This window comes from Bidens hawaiensis, unplaced genomic scaffold (genome assembly GCF_021521415.1).
Source record: "Bidens hawaiensis isolate Kalapana, Puna unplaced genomic scaffold, B.hawaiensis_p1.1 tig00003126_1, whole genome shotgun sequence".
Taxonomy (NCBI): domain Eukaryota; kingdom Viridiplantae; phylum Streptophyta; class Magnoliopsida; order Asterales; family Asteraceae; genus Bidens; species Bidens hawaiensis.
In genome coordinates this window covers 2,022,900-2,043,335 of record NW_027491168.1, presented here as the reverse complement: position 1 = coordinate 2,043,335, position 20,436 = coordinate 2,022,900, and the positions used below count along the sequence as shown (strand labels likewise).

Genomic DNA, 20,436 nt, shown 5'->3' with positions numbered 1-20,436 from the left:
ATTGTCGGACGTGCACGTTTGCTTGATTGTCCTCATTGTGCTCTCGTCCCATAGTCAGTTCGTTTCATACCTGATGATTCCCGGCCATTCTCAACACTCCGCTTCTTACCAAGTCGAAAGTTACGATGCCGGCCTGAGTCACGGCATTCTCGAACGAAGTGTGACCCACAAAGTTCACCAAACTCCTCACTTCCGGGGCCAAACCCCAAATATAACGTTCAACTCGTTTATTTTCAGGAGTTACTAACCATGGTACTAAGCGAGCCAATTCATTGAAGCGGTTCGTGTATCCCAAATGATCCGCTCCTCTCATCTCTAAACTCCAAAGTTCATGTTCTAACCTTTGAATTTCGTTCCTTGGGCAGAAATGTTCCAGCATCAGTGTTTTGAGTTCAGCCCATGTCATGCGATTCACCGTATCTTGACCTTTTATCTGTACCGTAGTGTTCCACCACATTAATGCGTGATCAGTGAAAGTAGAAGCAACATAGTTGACTATGTTTTCCGGTGGACAATTACTAATATTGAGAACAGATTCAGTTTTCTCAATCCACTTGATTAATCCGTTTGGCCCTTCAGTGCCCTTGAAATCAATAGGTTTATAGGCCATAAAGTTTTTGATCGAATATTCCCTTCGAGGGGGATTAGGGTTGTTATTTTCATTGCTTGGGTTCGGTGGGGGATTATTTGCATTGGTAGTGGTATCTGTATTAGGTTGGGGATTGTTATTTGTAACTGTTTCATTGTTGGTTGGGGGAGCATTATTGTTTTGTTGTTGGTTTGTTTGCATATTTGCGTTTACGCCGGCAGTTACTTGTGTTACAATAAGCGGAATTACTGCCCGCATTTGCCGAGCAATCATCTCGGCTATTTCTGCCTCAGTCATAGGGTTTGCTTTCTTTGGGGCCATTCTATAATGATAAACAAATATAAGCCAATTAGTACTAATTCCAGTCTATGGCACTATGTAATAGTAATCACAATAAATGTTGTATAGGTAAACCAGATAACATACTAACATTTCACAAATTGTTATGTACATTGATAATAAAAGGTACATAGACTTAGCCTGATAAAGGCCAGTGCTTGCATGTATATATCAAAATCTGTCACTAAGTGACTGTTAGACTTAACCTTAAAAGGGTCAGTGCTTGTAATAATGTACAAAGTTGTGCCCCATATTAACATAACATACTACTATATACATAGATGGGGTATCAAAAGATCATGTACACATAATTGTAATATTCCGCATCTATCCATACAGACGATAGGCTAACCACAAACATAAAAATAACAGCACCGTAATCACCCAGTAACAGTTCCACAGCCGAACTGTCACCCTATCCAAACACCAGTGGTGGTAGGCATCTGACTGCTGCAAGTTCAGTACTATCTGATGTAACGTCGATAAGTACTGGGTCACGTCCCTCCTCTCCTGGTTAATGTTAGCTATGGCTATCGAGTGGTCTATCACACGGTCAGTCAGGACAGCCATCCAAGAGTTGTTTCCTGCGTTTGGGAGGTCAGGGCGAGGGGTAGGTATACTCAACGAACGAGAAGATGAAGTGTCTGTCCTAGGGCGTGAAGGTCCTCCCCGGTCGTGGGTAGATCTGAATGGAATCGAGGTAGGGTCAATCGGGGTTACCCGAATACGAGCAGTCTGCCGGACTCGCGCAGTAGCTGAAGTCGTCGGCGACAGGTGAATGGGTGGAGTGGGTAATCTGGCTACTCTAGCAGGTGAACGATACTGACTGTTAACTTCGTCTAGATCTCTGCGTGGTGACCTAGGTGGATAACTATCACATCTGTAGCCGGACAGATCAGGCACATTCCTAGGTAGCTCTCTACAAATAACTTCTTCTTCCACCTCTTCCTCCTCCTCCTTCGGTTCCTCCTCTTCTGGATCCTCCTCAGATTCCTCCTCTGGATCCTCCTCAGATTCCTCCTCTGGATCCTCCTCAACAGAGATTACCGGTTCTTCTTCCGGTACGTACTCGTTATTCCTTGACATGACTCTGCACAAAGGTTAGTTATAAGAATAATAACTATTACTAGCGCTAACTATTGTCAAAGAGATTAATTAATTAAACCAAGTTTAATATTAATTATATTAGAATATAATATTAGTTTTATTAAAATTTTAATTATTATTTAAATCAATATTGAATATAAATGAATATAATATTCATAGTAAACTTTACCGTCATCAACAGTATCGTACGTACACGTATTCATACACCTTGTTCCACATAAACACGTATGAGTGTTACATATATATATACTTTCCCATTACCTTTTATACACATATGTTGCCACTTTTACCTAACCACACGTTCTGCGATTTCTCCCTGAATTCCCTCGTACAAGCAAGTCTGTTATTATATTTCGGACCACAATAACTCACTTGCCCTACAAGTTCATCCCGGCATCCATCATTATATAATATTAATTTATTATTTAATTATTTCCCAGAGTTAATCGAGCCTACGGTTATATTTTAGGTACCCTAAAGGATAACCTAATCCTTTATAACCAATGGCTCTGATACCAACTTCTGTCACACCCCGACTAGCACAATGCGGAAGCGTAAAACGGGAATGTAACAGACACCTCTGGTATCAACATATTGTTTATAAAGAAACATTACAAACTAATTTACAATATATTACATTTCTTTGTTCTATCATTGTTTTACAATCTAGGTGGTACAAACGAAACTAATTCGTTAACTAAATGTTCTTACTACTAACACCCTTGCTTCTATTCACATAGCATCGACCACACACTTCAGGCAAGTAACAGATCACCAAATTACTCCGATTTAGGTACACCTGAAAAGCAGTTTAAAACGGGTCAACTACTAGAGTTGGTGAGTTTCACGAGTTTCAAGAAAACAGTAATGAGTATTCACAAGTTAACACTTGTAATCATGAAATAAGTATGTATGTATATAAATGATGTAATTATGCTAAGCTACACTGAAGCCTTGACTGTATGTGCTGCGTGCATCCATTTCCCACGCTCAATCAACCACTGTGGCTCCCCTTCCGCCCACAACATGCCCCGGTAGCTATGTCTAACACTACAAAGCCTGTTTGTATAAATATGGTCATGTGCAAACGGCGCTATGTGACACGGAAACCAGGCCGATTCCGTTTGGGTTTGTCAAACCAATAGTACTATTCACAAGCCACCGGCTCGAAGTTAATCACTGTGATCGTGGGGACTTTCGTGTGTTAGCACTTAGATAATTCACATAAGTACATGTTTCAGGTATGTATATGTAATCAAACATGCTTTTCACCCCAAAAGTTCGTAAAACAGTTTAAAAGTGGGGTCATGAGACTCACGGTTTAGTAGATATTCAGTACTGTATCAACTCGTGGTTTGTTCAGTCCGTTATCAGTAGTTCCTATAATCAATATTTTAATATTATTATAATCTCAATACTAAACTGGGCTGTATAACTAATCTGGGTGTAGCTGGAACACCCCGAAAGTGGCAATAGGCTTAGGTTGTGATGTTGTTCAATTTCTAATACTTAAAACCGAACTTGGCTCAAACTCCCGTTTTCCCAGCTGGGCCAAGTTGCTCGTTTACGCGTTTAGAAAGCAGTTATGGGAAAATAAGCTTGGGTAAATGTATTGGTTAATAACATGATTAAGTTATAAAGAAGATCACCTATTAGGGTCCCGGATTAGCCACGGGCCCGTTTCCGTTTATTCAGTTTGATTTGAGAAGAAACGCGCACAATCCACTCGGATTGTCCAGGGTTCTCATAGAAAAGTTCATTTTTACTTAATTAGTCCAAAAATATGATTTTTGATCACTCTTGGTGTTTTGATATTCTCGCAGACTCACTATTCGCGAACTTGCCGGTTTTTATAAAAACTGAATTTGTTTAATATTCAGATTAGCATAATTAATTAACCGTTAATCATTAAATTATGAAAATTTAACCACTAATCAATTAAAATATGTAGATTTTTATAAAAATATTTCTGGAATTTATTTACTGATTTATTAATTTATAAAAATTCATTTTATTAGCTATATTTCGTCTGAAAATCGTCCGTTTACCCCAAAAAATTTCCAAAAATTCTACAAAAATTTTTGAATACTCAAATCATGTCCCAAAACAACCTGTATCAATTCCAGAATGTAAAAAGCTCGTGCAATATTCTTTTCGGCCCAAATTCGGCTGTAAAAATTCACATGAACGCAAATAAACAAAACACCTTTAAACTTCTCCAAATGATCCCAAAACTCATATGTAATCAAAATACATCAAATATGAGTTCCCAGAAAAATTTCATAATTTTTGAAGTATTTTAGCTATTTTTCCCAAATAAACGTCCCAATTCGGTAATAAATTCGCCAAATATTCTCGGATGGTTGAAAAATACCCAAATTTGAACAGGGACTCATTGACATGGTCCCTGATGTCTCTGCAAAATATTTCAAGTCCTAAAAATATTAACATCACAACCTTAACCTAAATAGCCCGTAAGCGAGTGTTTCGGCATTACCTTAGCGGGTTTGGCTCGTTTCCGACCTTTTAATCAAGTTTTCAGGTTCTTGTGCTTCTAAGAAAGCTAGGTACAAGTCCTATATCACAAACCAAGCAATATTTCATCAACATAACAGCCCTTAAGTTAGGGTTTCGGCTAATGCACAAAAACGAACTTTTGAACCGTAAAAACGTCGTTAAAACCCTTTAATCCGTGTTTATGGCCAAAAAAACTGTTAAAACAGGTTCCTTACCGTGTTTATGATCAAAACATGTTTATGGACTATTTTTAGGATTTTTACACGGTTAGGAATGATTTTTAGTAACCAAGACATGTTTTTATGGTATTAAACAAGTTTAGACAAGTATAAAAGCTACTTATTTAAGCCCCTTACCTTAGGGTTTGAAGGTTTTCTGGCTGGAGCAGAGTTTGTATCCAGAGTTTTCAAGAAATAATGTTGGATATGTCTTGGATCTAGTTTAAATGTGAAAGAATAAAAAGGGGGGGGTGGCGGCTGCGGCCGGGATTCCTTATGGGCCCCCTTTGGGCTGTTTTGGCCCAATGATCTGGTTTCTCCAGCCCAAATACGAAAATCCCGGTCCAAATTTAGTTCGGGTTCGGTTTTTGGCGCGAAAAACTTATCGGGTGCGTTAAACAGCGTGAAAACGAGTGTTTTTCCGCTAGTTTTGTGTAAAATTATAAAAACATACTATATGTTTGTAAAAATCAAAAATATTTTCACGGATCACTTAAAACATTTCAAATAAGTGTTTGGTAAGTCTTTTTCGGCTTAACGGATGATACAATGCTTGGTTTGTAACTATCTTTTGAGTTTAAATCTATAGCGGGTAGTTAAACGAGCATATTTTCGTTTTAACTTGTTTGCTATCAAACTAAGACCATATTTCTAATATTTTAGCTTGTATAGATTGTATATCACTCGTTCGGTTAATCGTTCGTTTGTTATGCAAAAGGCGTTTATTTGTTTAATCGGTAAATACATGTTGAGGTGTACCTTGTTTTGACTCAAATGTCACAGTCGCCCACCACCAACCACTATCACTGCCCACCAATGCCACGACCGCCACCTACCTCCCACCGCCACTCACTACCATTTTAGTTTTACTTTTTCTTTTTTTCCTACCTACCAAACAACGCAAAGTAATCATTCATTGCATTCCAATGTAGTAACCAAACATCGTATTGGAATGGTAATAACTCATTCCATTACCACGTCTATTCCATTTCGTCGTCCATTTTATTACCTCATACCAAACAGACCCTTAGTGTTGACAATGTACATAGTGGCGGAGCCACGACATACGACCGGGTTCGGCCGAACCCGATATTTTTATGGTTTTATTTGTAGTCCATATATACGTGTTTACGAGCAAACCCATATTTTTTCGACGAACGAACCCAGTATCATTTTAAAAAAATATTCAAACCCATAAAAAAGCCCAAAGTTAATAATAAAATGGGTTTATAAGCCCAACCCAACTAACAATCTTAAAAAAATACCTAAATAGAAATTAAGAAGAAGAAGAAGAAGAAGAAGAAGCAATGACATACGACGATTCAATTTCTTTCTTATCTAAAGTATCGAGGTCAGGGTATCACCTCCTGGCCCCTTCTACCTTCTTCAATCGGGCAATCGCCCGCCAATTGCCGCCTTGTCGATTGCCTAGTTCTCCTCATTCAGACTTCATTGTTCTTCCCAACTTCATCTAATCTCCTTCATTATTTACCAGTTGTGTATCTTTTTTTGTTTACTCCTCGTCTCCTCACTCCTCTTGATTAGTTTTAAAAGTTTTTTTTAGTTGAAAAGAAACAAAGAAAAATATCCATATGACCATATTATATTATTATATATAGCATAAATGGAGTATTTAAGTGTATTCTTGGATTCAAATAAAATATTCATATAATGTTATTATATAGGGTTATAATTTATTTGTATTTATTTGTCAAGGTGCTAGTCACTCAATTTAATTAAAAGATTCTTTAAGCGGGTCAACAACGATCAATTGACTTTTTCTTTGATTGCTTCAAGCGTTTAAGGTTTCAATCGATCATTCGATATGTACCTCACAATGACTATTTCTTTGATTTTGAATTTTAAATGGTCAAACCAAGTATGAGTAAGAACATATACAAGGTTAGTTTTTACTTTTTGTTTGATTATATATGTTAATTATCATTTATAATTACAATTATATTTATATTTTTGTTTACAGTTATGTTTGAATAAAATTATGTGTTGAATGTTGCTTACTAGTTTGTTTTGAATTTTATGCATTTAGGGGATATTTATAGTTTTTTTAAAAGAGTGGCGACCAATTATTGAGGGTTAACGGTGTGCTTTTGTTATGATGGTGACATTGTATTTTATTTGTTTGAATGAAGGACTGATCCGACCCGACCCATTTAAGCTCGAAAACTTTACGCCGAAAAAAAAATCGAGTGCCGAAAAACCCGAACCCACAAAAAGAAATTTATGGCTCCGCCACTAAATGTATAACCCTTTAGAAATGTGAGTTGTTTTGATTGGAGTATCGTCTTTGTGGCGAGAAGTGCGTGTGTGATATGACAAAAACGTGTGAACACTTGTCCCACCGTTTTAGTTATTTGCATATGATGTAGCAGTAGTCATTTAATGCTAGTGGATCAAAGTGAACAACCTATCCTCTATGAGCCCTAAACTTAGTGTAGGCCCCACCATTTTCTGTGAGGTTTCGTGTATACATCAAGTTACATAGCAACACTAGTGTTATATGACAGATTACTAAAGTTTCCTAACACCACTTGCATGAATAGCTATTTCTTACTTATAAATAACCTTTATTACTCTATTTATATATGTGTTTGAATGAGTAATCTTTAGTGATACTCATTGTCAAAATTTCATGCTATTTATAGACAACCGACGTATTGCGCTGTCATTTTCATCTTAGATACGCAAGGGAAACGAAGAATGTACGAGTCAAAGAAATATATTTAACTTTCATGAGCTAATTACCATCAAATGCACGTTTTTCTATGATATACATAAGCTTACAACTTATGGACGCAATTGTTGGTCGCGTATGACATGCGCTTGGCCTACAGTAATGAGATTAAGACATACATGAATAAAAAAAGAGTAAGTACATGATAATGATTCCACTACCTTCTAATAATAGACGTAGTCGTATTATTAGGTAGACTGTATAAGATATTTTTTTTTTAAAAAGGACATTGATGATTTAGTTATAAAGCAGTCGCATTCATATAGCCACATAATTCATCTTGTTAGCTCACAGGTAGAGGCAATTGCTACGTTCAGTGAAAGATCAAGGGTTCTAATTTATGCAAAAAAAAATATACACGGAAAAGAGTGTTGAGAGTGCATTAGGATTATTGTAACTTTTAGGTTAAATTTTTGTTTTGAACATTTAGACTTTCCGTTCAATAAAAAATATAAATGGTTAATTTAGTTCACTTTCGATCGTACCATGAATTCCAACCGTCCAAAATACAGTTATTAACACAAACCCAAGATAGAGAATTGCCCACCTCAATCGAGTTGACTTTTATCAAGCTTGATATGGTTTGCTGGGTTTTAAAGAAAACTGTATCTACAAGAACTTCTACAGGCTACAAACTTTTATTATACCTAAACTTTCTACAAACTTTCTTCAACAAAAACTAATAATAATTAAACAAGTGCAACAAAAAAGAAATAATAATTGAACAAGTGCAGCAAAATGGTATATCCTATACCTACAAACAATACTCAAGTTATAAAAAGGATTCATGTAGATATGATCTAAACAATAAACCAGTGTTTTAAAAACCGGTACGTACCGGCCGGTTGAACCGGTTATACCGGATTTTCGTAAGGCCAACGGTATATAGAGCACGGTATTTTTGGGGGGTTTGCTAGAACATCGTACCGCCGGTTTTTAAAAAAAATAACGGTTTAAACCGGCAAACCGGTTTTAAATCCAAAAGATTTTTGATATTCTTTTGTGGCCCATATTTTTAAAAATGACTTTTAACATAACGAATAAAATTGAAACAAGTAAACACGATAAATGACGATTGGTTAATCAACCAATTTTGTATCATGCAAATCCATGTTGGTTTATTTACATCTTTTGTAATTGACTAATTTCGTATACAAAGTATAAATTTCTATCTGACTCGACCATTGTTCATGTGTGATATTTGGTTCAATCGTGATGTTTATTAATATACTTTTGGGTTATTTTTTTGAGTTGAAAGTATATTTATATGAAATTACAAGGTAAATATTTAACCCGGTTTAACCTCTCGGTACATTCCGGTTCAACCGGCTGTACCATTTTTGAACCAAATCCGGTATGTGTAAAATACCGGTTTTTAAAACATTGCAATAAACAACTCACTTTGAAAAAAATCTTCTAAACTAAAGTGGCATAACACACGATAATAATATATGATCACTTAGAATCAAAATAAATGGGATTCAATACATGAAGAAAGTATAGAAAAACATCAATAAAATATGATAAAACCCTGGAGGTGCGACGGAGGTGGGTGGGTGGGGGATGATTGTGGAGGAGAGAGGTGTTTGGAGTTGCTAGGGTTTGAGGAAATAGAAGCGGGATATGAAATAAGGAAAATACTAGAAGATGCTAAAAGCAATTGGTCCAGGTTTGTAACAAGAAGAGTGTGCGCAAATCTTTTTTTTTAATGAAAAGTCTTTAAAAAAACAAACACTCTGCTAGGGCTGTTTAAAAAGCTCGAGGCTCGAAGCTCGGGCTCGTGGCTCACTTGAAAAAAGCTCGATTAAAACTAGCTATAAAAGTTGATTTTGAAACATTCTGAGCTGATTTGGATCATTTTTGTAACCGAGTCAAAATCGACTTTGGCTCGGCTCGTTAACTCGATCTTAAGCTCGTTTAACTTCAAAATCAAGCTATAGCCTAACTAAGTTACCTCGTTTAATTTCGAGTCCGAGCTCGAAAACACCCTGGCTCGACTTGTGAAACAGCCCTACACTCTGCAGACTTAAATGTCTGTTTATGGTCTGCACGGCGCAGGTAACAAAAGTCAAGAAGATCTTTTCTGAAAAAAACAAACACCCTCTAAATGTCCACTCCAACTTGTTGCTTTTTTTTTATTTGAAAGACCAAAATATTAGTACTAAAAATGAGACAACTTACAAGACACAAGAAGTCAAAAAAGAACATGAAAAAGAAACCGCTAACAAAATGATAGATATGCTTACGTGCAAAACAAAAAACGCCCAAACTAGACGGAAGTTAAGGAAGGGGCTGTTTGTTAGCCTCTTAAGTTTTAACAGTCATTAAGAGGCTACTTTTTAATGACTCATAACCTTTTGATGGTTAATAGTTAGCCTTGAGTCTAAATGGTTAAGAGGTAACCATTAAAATGTAGCCTCTTAACCATTCAGACTTAATGCTTTCTTTTAACCATTTAGATGTTATAAACCATTAAGAGGTAGCCTCTTAATGACTGTTAAGAGACTACCAAACAGCCCCGAAGTTAAACCATTATCAATTTTCTCACTCGATGTGTACTCTACGGCTCCCGTTCATGATCCAAAGAAAAGATTAAACACGTTTAATTAATACTGATTAGAGATAATACTAAAGAATTAGGTACCGGATATCAATCAACTCTTTTAACTTTTCTCCTTAATATCAAAAAAAAAAAGTAATTAAAGCTATTTTAGATTAACTCAATTATATGCATCGAATTTAATAATATCACTCAAAACAAATTGTTTGATATTTTAAGTTTTTGACAGCTCACTAATTCCTTTTTTTTCCCAAAAATTCATTACTATATATATTTAAAATTGTATGGCAAAGCTGTCATATATTAAGTATATTTAATAGTACAGGCAGCACTCATAATAAAAAAATAATAATAATTACTACTACTTAAAAATCATATTCTTCAAAATAATCAAATCTATCTACTCTAATAAAATACTACCACTTTTATCACTTGTTAATCTCTTAGCTATCCTCATATTTTTTTTCAACCAATTTTAATATATGATCATTGTCTTTTAAGCCATTTCAATAAATTAATTCAATATTTTTTATTAAATATAAATCCTAACCGATTCATTTATTAACATTAACAGATTATTACTTATTTGTAACATATTTGTGTAATCTTAATTATGTAATTTCTGTAATTTAATGTAAATTATAATTGTATTAACAATATATGATTATTTTATTGACTTTATTTCATTAAATGATTAAAATTTAAAATTTTCATCAATTAACCGTGTAATACACATGCCTCAAACTAGTCAATTATGAACTTATCACATCATTCGATCTGGATCCACATGCACGACCTTGATTTTCGTTTATTTTATTAAGAAACAGAAAGCCAGATGGAGAACCAAGATCCATCAGGAATAAACAAAACAAGTTGAAAATCAAAGAACAATACACAACATAATAACAAAAAAAAACAAAATACAAAAAAAAAAATTAATAAAAAAAGGCAACAAAAATCTTAAACGGAGTTAATGCCAAAGTGTTCTTGATCTCTTGGAGGTCATTGAAGATGGACTGATCTGAGGCACCGTGAAGCAATTTTCATTATCTGATGCCCACTTTCTGCTAGACTTTGTGCCGGTTGTGATATTATTAATATTGTTGTAGTTATTTTGAGCAAATGAAAGTGATGATCCGTTAATTGTTTGATCTCCAAATCCCATATATGAACTCGGTTCAAACTGTGGAAGAACATGAGTGTGGGGTGACGGCGCAGCTGCCGGTGGTGGTGGTGCTTGTGGAACCCATATACCCATTGATTCCTGTGAGAGGGAATTATTGAAGCTTCCATCTAATAGATCCTCACCCCAAATTGACCCTGGATCCTTGTCACCAACCTGTAATCTCTAATCCAGTTACTAACAGAACAAATTTGTACGTGTAAGATTTCACTGTGTATGTTTGTTTTCTTTTAATTAATAACAAAAACACGGTTTATATAATAAAACTTATAACACATGACTTTCGATAGAACTTAACTTCTTTTTTATTTACTATTAAATAAATGCGCTATATTTGTTTAAAAAAAAGTTGGCCTATTGATTGAATGAAAATTATACAAAACTTAACTCGATAAACAAAAATACTGATAGATTGTGTATATAATACTGATTAAGTAGAAATTATAGACCTTAGAGAATATTGGAGGAGGATCAAGAAAATCTTCAACATGCCAACCAGGAAGTGTCTCAATCAAATACTCCGATATGCTACTAGTGGTGGAACCATGGCAGCATGGAGTTTTAACACTAGTCTGGTTCATAATCATAGAACAGACTGGTTTCTTTTGTTTGTCCGCAGCACCATCGTCTTTTGTCAGCGGAGGAGAATAAACAGAACTCGTGGGAGACACCTTAACACCGGTTAGAAGAAACCGGCTGTGGTTTAGTGTATGCTGGTTGACTTTGTGAATCGCCAAATCGCAATCTTTGCATAATATAGCTCTATCCTGTTGACAAAACAAGAAAGCCTTTTTGTCCTGACAAATATCACAAACTGGAGTGTCTTTAGGTACCAGGAGGGAGAATCTTAGGTGTTTTCCGGCGAGCTTGTTGGCATGGTGGACACGGTGGTCGCAGCCGGAGCACAGGGCAGCCTCGTCGGCGGAGCAGTACACCAAGGCCTCGCTTTGGTTGCATACATCGCATTGGATCTTCATTAGGGTGGTTGAAAGGGTGATGGGTGATGATAATATAATAATAGATGTCAGATGAAAACCAATGTGACGGGTTAGAGATTGGAGGAAGCTAAATGTCGTATTGACACCCTATACTTTTAGTTTTATATGTTATTAAACTAATATCTTTTATTAAGCATGAGTGATTATATAAATAGTGTAGGGTGTAACAGAATTTTAATTCATACTTCACACGTGTTGTACGGCTATCATATGTATTTAGTGAAAATATAAATGGAAATATTAGGTTTGAATTGTTTGGTGAAAACTTCGTTTATGTTTTCTTATCTAATAAAATGAATGAGCATAAGCAAATGGTTTCGTTCGACAAACAAATATGAACTCATTTTTTTTCATTTAATTATAAACATCATGCTCACTTGTTTTATTTTTCTATATTTTAAATTAAAGTTTAAAGAGGAATTACTAGTCGTCATGTGTCAAAATAGATATGTGAAAGCGTTTGGTTTTTCCGTTCATAAAAAATTTTTGGGCAAAACTAATAAATAACTGGGTAAACTTTATAAATTTCTAACATCACGTTATAAAATTCTAACAAGTTGTTGCAAAATATTGACACACCTTTTTAATTATATTCTTACACTACGTTATATGCATTCAGCTCATGACACTTTAGAAAAAGTGATTGAATAGAAAATTAATCATGGATAAAATGTTCGATTTTACAATGTTAGTTAAAGGAAAAAAAAAGATTGCGTACAAAAAGGTTATTCATGTTTAAATTAGTGAAAAAGAAAAAAAATCAATAAATGGTTTCTATAATTTCTTTTTGTCTTCTTTGTCAAACTAAGGTGCGTTTGTTATCCGTGTGACACTCCATTCATCATATAATCTCTCATGCTTGTCAATCGATGGTCGTCATTCACATAACCACATTTGTCATCCAACTCACTTTTCTGGTAATGGTTTTCTTCATGCATGCCTCCGGCCTTCACTCCTACTTTGACATTCCTCCTCTGTTAAACGCCTAGAAATGGTAAGTATAGTGGGTTTTATGTGTACGAAAGTTATGCCTTACAATCTTACTGAACTTTGGGTTTTGGTGTTGCTCTTTATAGGTTTCTAAACCGGATCTTACAACACGATCTTGGATCAATCTAAGCCGTAGGGTAGTGGAAGTCACCTACAACCGAGCTAGATCTCGGATCTTGTAGTGTGTTTGTGTTATTTTCTGTATAAGGAAAGTATGGAGTGGTTGAAAGCATAAGGTTAGAGAGAGAGAAATATTTTGCAAAACGTAATATTGCATGTGCATGCTTCGCCTTTATAGGTGAAGTCATGTCATGCCTTCTTCATTATTTACAGCCCAATGGTTTCGTGTTACAAGGCCTCGGGCCTAAATATACAAGCAAGACAAATGAAAGCATATTAAATGCAATCTCAAGTTAACTAACACATATAAAAGACTTAATATACAAAATGGGCTCTACAATCTCCCTCTAGTCTTTTAGTATTTGTTGTAGCTTCCGTCTTCAATCAGTCTCATACACAAGGCAACCATCATCTCCTAGTTGATCTTCAACAAGATGATGAACGAACTTGTTGAATGTCTCAACTATAAGATCAGTCTTTTCCTTTCCAGGATTTATGAGTGTATGCATGGGAGACTTGTACAGCTTCATCAAACACACAGAGAGGGTGCATGAACTTGCAGCAAATCACTACTTCCCCCGTTTCATTGTTAAACTCCCATACAATGAAGTCACGTAAAGTGTTACGCGGAAATAGTTCTCCATGATAGATTTCATACCCCTCTTTACGAATATTATACCTCCAAGCTTTTCTTTCCTTCCCAGTAACAGGATCAATCTCAGTCGGATGCTTGTAAGTCTTCCCCTTATTGAGCTTGAAGTTGGGGTTGTCATCCTTTGATTGTTTGTGTAGATGCCGCTTGAACCAACCTTCTAATATTTTCTCACCTACTCCATCACCGGCTGCTCTTCTAAAGAAATTCATATCAAGTTCAGACAGCGTATGCATTTCAGTGTATTGCATGTATGTGATGTCGCCATTTGCTCGCCTGGTGACCCAAGACTCGCTGCCAACATGCCATTTGAAGTATAGGATGAGAGAGTCGTCATGATAAGGGTAGTTCCTGCAAGGGACACTGCCACTTTTATTAACGCAGTACCACTTCTTCTTTCTTGGCTTTGGCACTTGATCAGTTTCAGCAGTAGCAGTATATGAGATTTGATCATTAGCAGCAGCTTGAGTAGGATCTCTGACTTCCGGCTCTGGAGTATCCGGATTTGACGAATAATTAAGATAATCATTCTCATAGTCAAAGTCAAGCCCTGGTTCCTTTACCTTCACTTTAGTACATGTCAAAGAATCAACATCAAAGATAGAGTGAAAGTCTTGGTCAAGCTCCGCATCCCGATCTATTATTTTCTTTGCAGCATCATCAGTAGTGGTATCCTCACGTGACACATCATCAAATGGAGCAGATTGATCCCCATTTTGCTACTATCACCAACACCATCACCTCCATTTCCTCCATCATTATTTCCATCATTATTATCATCGTCAGAGTCATCATCAGACTCATCATCATTATCTCCAATCTCACATTTTTCCATCTCCTCTTCCTCATGATCACTGTCTTCATCTTCTCCTTCAACACTTTCACCACCAGTAATAGTTCCAACAACAACCGCATCACCAACACCGAAACCACCAGCACTACTACCACCGGCTTTACTAGGAACAACCTTATCAGATTGTCTCTTCTTCTTCTTACCTTCATCCTCTTCATCATCAGAATTCACCCAGCTTCCAAACACTTTCTTTAACCGCCTTTTTAGATCATCAGTATCCTGATCTGTTGTCACACGCCAACCTAATGGTAGAACATTTCGGGGAGCGACAATACTTGTATCATAGCTCAAAATTATAGTGACAATAACTAATTAATTTATTGATATCAAAGTATACAAGTGTTCACAAAATCAAAATAAATCAAAGCATTACGTCAAGCTTAAAGCAAAAGAAATTGTTCATTGTTTTATTAAATCTTAAGGTATAACTAGTGTCTTCAAACTTTACTTCAATCATCCATGTACAACCTGCGATATGTGTAAAAATAGATATATTTAACAATATAATGTTGAGAAAGTAATCACAATTTGAAATATAAACATATACAAAAACCAACAATTCCTTGCGATAATATGCATTACTTCAACTAACATAACAATTAAACAAATGTTGTCTTTTCACCCGAATCAAATAGATAATGAGCGACTCTGACAGCGTATGATCATATTATAAGGATGAGGATGAGGATGAGATACTAACCAACCATAAAACTATAAACACATAGTCAAATAGCATGTAACAACTAATCGAGCAATATCACAATATGCAAATAATGGAATATAGTTGATAATGTACTTGAGTAATTAAATAAACCTGAGTTTTGTGTATGCATAAATCCCCAAAACAAAATAGAGAAAAAGGGGATGTGATTACTCACCTTTGTGATTAAGCGAGCTAACGCGATAATAAGAATAAAATAAGTGAGCTGACTGATCCAACATTAAACAGCCTATAAATTTAATACGTGAAAATATCATTAAAACCTAGAAGAATCCAACTGGAATAATATTAATATTCATTACGGTGCTCAACTTATGACAAAAACGAGATTTAAGCGAGTTTTATACGTACTGAGTCCGAACAGTAACTCGAGACCAGGTTTGAGTTCAGCAGCTTTAAAATATGAAAACGAAAAAAAAAAACTTAACTGGAGAGAAAGCCAATTTTGATCAAAACTTAATGTGATTGAAATCCCAATTTTAATGTTTAACAACCCTAAGCGGGTTAAACCACAATTGACTAGCAAAACCCCTCCGATAAGTAAAATGAATAGAATGCTTTTGTTAATTAGATTAAACTACACAACTTTATGCTTACAACTTACTCGTAAAACATGAGGAAGATGATGATCAACCAAAACAGTTGACTTTTAAGTTAAACCTTAAAGAACTCGTAAATTAATGGTCAAGGGGCTATGTTGCAGGAGTAGTTTCAAGTGGGAACAAACCTAACCTTTTCTGGCAACCTCAGTTTTGCCGACAACTCCGGTGGCACGCTGTTCCCGAACAACCAGGTGCTTTCTCTCTGGTTTCATTACCGCTCTAATAATAATTATATTTATACCAATAATAATAATAACTACCTTATTGCTAATATATTATTATATTATTAATGTTGGTGTTGTTACAATGATACGTATATTTTCGTCTACTTGGGTGTTTTCACGAGTTGGATTGTCAGTGTATGATTGTTGTGTGATCTCGTTATTTAACAATTATTGATTATTACTCATTGTGTATATTGTGTTGTCGAATGTGGGTTTTACATTAGCTGTCTTATCAAATTATTGGCTACTTGTGTGATCTTAAGTTTTCCTATGACTAGTTGCAACCATAGATCTTAGAAGTTATAACTTTTTTCAGTGAGATCGTGTCCAAGGACGAGAGGTACAGCCAAGGGAAATGAAAGGGGGTATAGTTTGCCAATAGCCTCTTGGAATGTAGGTACTCATAATAGTAAATTGTTGGAGGTGGTAGATGCACTTAAAAGGCGAAGAGTACAGATAACGTGCCTTCAAGAGACCAGGTGGAAGGGGCAAAGAGGGGATGAGCGTAATGGGTATAAGTTATTGTATTCGGGGTCAGATGAAGCAAAAAATGGGGTGGGATTTCTAGTGGCTTTGGAAGTATATAAGAATGTGGTGGAGGTGATTAGATACAACGATAGAGTTATGATGTTGAGACTAGTTTTAGGTGAGAAGGTAGTGGCAGTGGTCTGCGTGTACGCACCACATGTTGGATTGGGGGACTGGGAGAAGAGGGAGTTTTGGGATTGTCTAGACATAGTAGTGAGGGCAATACCTAGACAAGAGAAAATTTTTATAGGAGGTGATTTCAATGGCCACATTGGTAAGGAGAGTGATGGCTTTCAGTCGGTACATGGGGGTTTTGGCTTTGGGGTTAGAAATGACCCTGGTAGGGATCTCCTAGAATTTTCGGTGGTCGATGACCTGAGCATTTTAAACTCGTTCTTTAGAAAAAGAGACTCTCATTTGATAACTTTCAGTAGCGGGGGACATCACACGCAAACTGAATACCTCTTGACAAGACGAGAAGATCGAAGATGGTGGCAGGACTGCAAGGTTATACCACGGGAGACGGCAGCGGCTCAACACTATTTACTGGTGGCAGATATAACTTTCAGACAAAAACTGATTGTAGGGGGAGGAAATCTTTACCTATGATCCGATGGGGAATTTAAAGGGTGAAAAAATTGAAGAATTCAAAGATAAGATCATTTCAGTAACGTCGATTCGACTAGGGGATGACACAAACAAGATGTGGGAAGCTATGGTGACTACCATTACTCAAGTAGCGAAAGAGACCCTAGGGGTCACGACTGGTAGGTCAAGCGGGCATAAGGAGTCCTGGTGGTGGAGTGAGGAGGTGCAGACCAAAATAAGAGATAAGCAAGAGAGTTTTAGGGATCTCCTAAAGTGCACGGACGAGGAAGAGAGACTACGGTTGAGGGAGGGATACAAAAAGGCCAAGAGGGAGGCAAAGAAGGCGATGACGGAAGCAAAGAACACGGCCTATAAGCGAATGTATGAAAGTTTAGAAACAAAGGAGGGGGAACATGCTATGTTTAAGATTGCCAAAGCCAGGGAGCGTAGGAGACATGACCTAGGATCAGTGAAGTTTATAAAAGGAGAGGATGGACGAATTTTACTCAAGGATGCTTACGTTAATTTGAGATGGCAAAAATATTTCCACAATCTGTTCAACGGGGAGAGAACTTACCAACAACAAAACATCAACAACACTACTCAAAGGAGACAACAGAATAATTTTTACTGCCGAAGTATCACACAGGGTGAAGTGAAGACAGCTCTTAGGAAGATGGGAAGGGCCAAGGCGGTGGGTATAGACAATGTACCAATTGAGGTGTGGAAATGTCTGGGAGATGATGGAGTTAAATGGCTAACTACCCTGTTTAACCTTATCTTCAAATCGGGAGAAATGCCAGATCAGTGGGGAAGTAGTTTCATAGTGCCAATATACAAGAACAAAGGAGACGCCCAATGTTGTGGGAATTATAAAGGGATTAAGTTACTAAGTCATACTATGAAATTATAGGAAAGAGTAATTAAGACAAGAATTAGAAGAGAAACCCAAGTTACTGTAAACCAATTTGGTTTCATGCCAGGGAGATCAACTACAGAAGCAATTCACATCTTAAGGAGATTGATGGAAAAGTATAGGGAGAAGAAGCGGGATCTACATATGGTCTTCATTGATCTTGAAAAGGCATATGATAGTGTACCACGTAGACTGATCTGGGATAGTTTAGAGAGCAGAGGGGTTTCTGGGAGGTACATAGACATAATTACAGATATGTATGATCGGACAAAGACTATTGTTAGGGCGCCTGTAGGGAATACTGTCTTCTTCCCCCGTGGAAGTAGGACTCCACCAAGGGTTATCCTTGAGCCCTTTTCTTTTTGCGATCGTCATGGATGAGTTGTCAAAGTCGATTCAAGGGACGGTCCCGTGGTGTATGCTTTTTGCAGATGATATTGTGTTAGTTGATGAAACTAAAAAGAGCCTCAATGTAAGGTTAGGAGAATGGCGTGTAGCTCTAGAGGATAAAGGACTAAGGATTAGTCGCTCGAAGACCGAGTATCTACATTGTGATTTCAGTGGGGCTGGAGACGTCAGGGACTCTCAGATCACCATCGGAGGTCAAGTGGTTCCACAAGCTACCAAGTTCAAATATCTAGGATCCTATGTACAAAGAAATGGGGAGATAGATAATGACGTAACACACCGCATCCAGGCGGGTTAGTGTAGGTGGAGAGCAGCTACGGGGGTTTTGTGTGATAGGAGGTTCCCAACTAAATTAAAAGGGAAATTGTATAGGATTGCTGTTAGACCTGCCTTGTTATATGGAACAGATTGTTGGGCCATCAAGAAAACCAAACACGCGAGATGGAGGTGGTAGAGATGAGGATGCTGAGGTGGATGTGTGGGCATACAAGGTTGGACCGAATAAGAAATGAGGTTAGGGCTCAACAAGAAGGGAATGATGTGAATCGCCTGAAGAGAAGTAAAGACCGAAGATTGCTGCCAGAAAGTGAATTCCGGTGGGAAATAGACCGACTCTGTGTCAGAACCGGCGAGAAGAAGACCGTTTCCAAAAATTAATTTCTGGAGTGAGATCGAGACCGAGAAGTCCGATAAGGCCACAAAAGAGACCGGCAAATAAACTCTAGACAAAGAAAGTTTAGACCGAAGAAGACAACCGGTGACCACGGTTTGACTAAGAAAGAAAGATAGATCAAAGCTTTAACGGCAGAAGACTGAAAGAAAGAAAGAAAACAGAAAAAGGAGTGAAGAATGACATTGGAACCTTTTAAAGAAGGTGGTTCGATGACTTATCAGTATCCTGTCTTGAACGCAACGAATTATCAGGTGTGGGCGATCAAAATTAAGGCGATAATGGATGCATACATGTTATGGGAGACGATCAAACTGAGAACATTGGGTGGAGTACCAGATGCAACGAAGTCAAAACAAGCAATTGCCTTCTTATTTCAAACTATACTTGAGTAGATAGTAATGCAAATGGGAAATTTCACCAACCTAAAACAGGTGTGGGACGCATTGGGGGTGGATCGGGTCAGATCGGCTGAACTTGCAACCTTGAAAAGGGAGCTTGAGAGTTTGCGCATGGAGGGTGAATCGGCTGATGATTTTACAACAAAATTGGCCAGTTTAGTCTCAAAGGCAAGGAGTCTTTTATATGATTTAGAATAGGTGGATTTGGTGAAAAGGTTACTTGATTCGATGCCTAAGTCATTTCTGCAAATCGTGGCCTCAATTGAGTAGTGTTTCGATTTGGAGTCGATGTTATTCGATAAGGCTGTTGGAAGGCTTAAGGCGTATGAAGAAAGACTGAAAAGCCATGTTGAGAAGGAGGATGAGCAAGGCCAACTTTTGATGGCAAGTGCAAAAAAGTATGGTGACGATAGTGGACGCAGAAGAGGCCGTGGAAGGAACCATGAAAGAGGTGGACGAGGCTGAGAAAAGGGTACAGGACGAGGTGACAAGAGTGAATT

At 36.9% G+C, this 20,436-nt stretch overlaps 2 protein-coding genes across 2 annotated transcripts; one reads left to right on the top strand and one right to left on the bottom strand.

Annotated features, from left to right (window-relative positions):
- Positions 1–11,052: 11,052 nt before the first annotated feature.
- LOC143622380 (B-box zinc finger protein 21-like) lies at positions 11,053–12,251 on the bottom strand. Its single transcript, XM_077093551.1, has 2 exons — positions 11,715–12,251; positions 11,053–11,421 (listed from the first exon to the last, which is right to left on the bottom strand). The coding sequence occupies exons 1-2, from the start codon at positions 12,240–12,242 to the stop codon at positions 11,053–11,055; spliced, it is 897 nt and encodes a 298-aa protein (XP_076949666.1). The 5' UTR covers positions 12,243–12,251.
- A 4,798-nt stretch (positions 12,252–17,049) lies between these two features.
- Positions 17,050–18,579, top strand: LOC143622363 (uncharacterized). Its single transcript, XM_077093540.1, has 3 exons — positions 17,050–17,460; positions 17,540–17,922; positions 18,525–18,579. The coding sequence occupies exons 1-3, from the start codon at positions 17,050–17,052 to the stop codon at positions 18,577–18,579; spliced, it is 849 nt and encodes a 282-aa protein (XP_076949655.1).
- Positions 18,580–20,436: the final 1,857 nt, after the last annotated feature.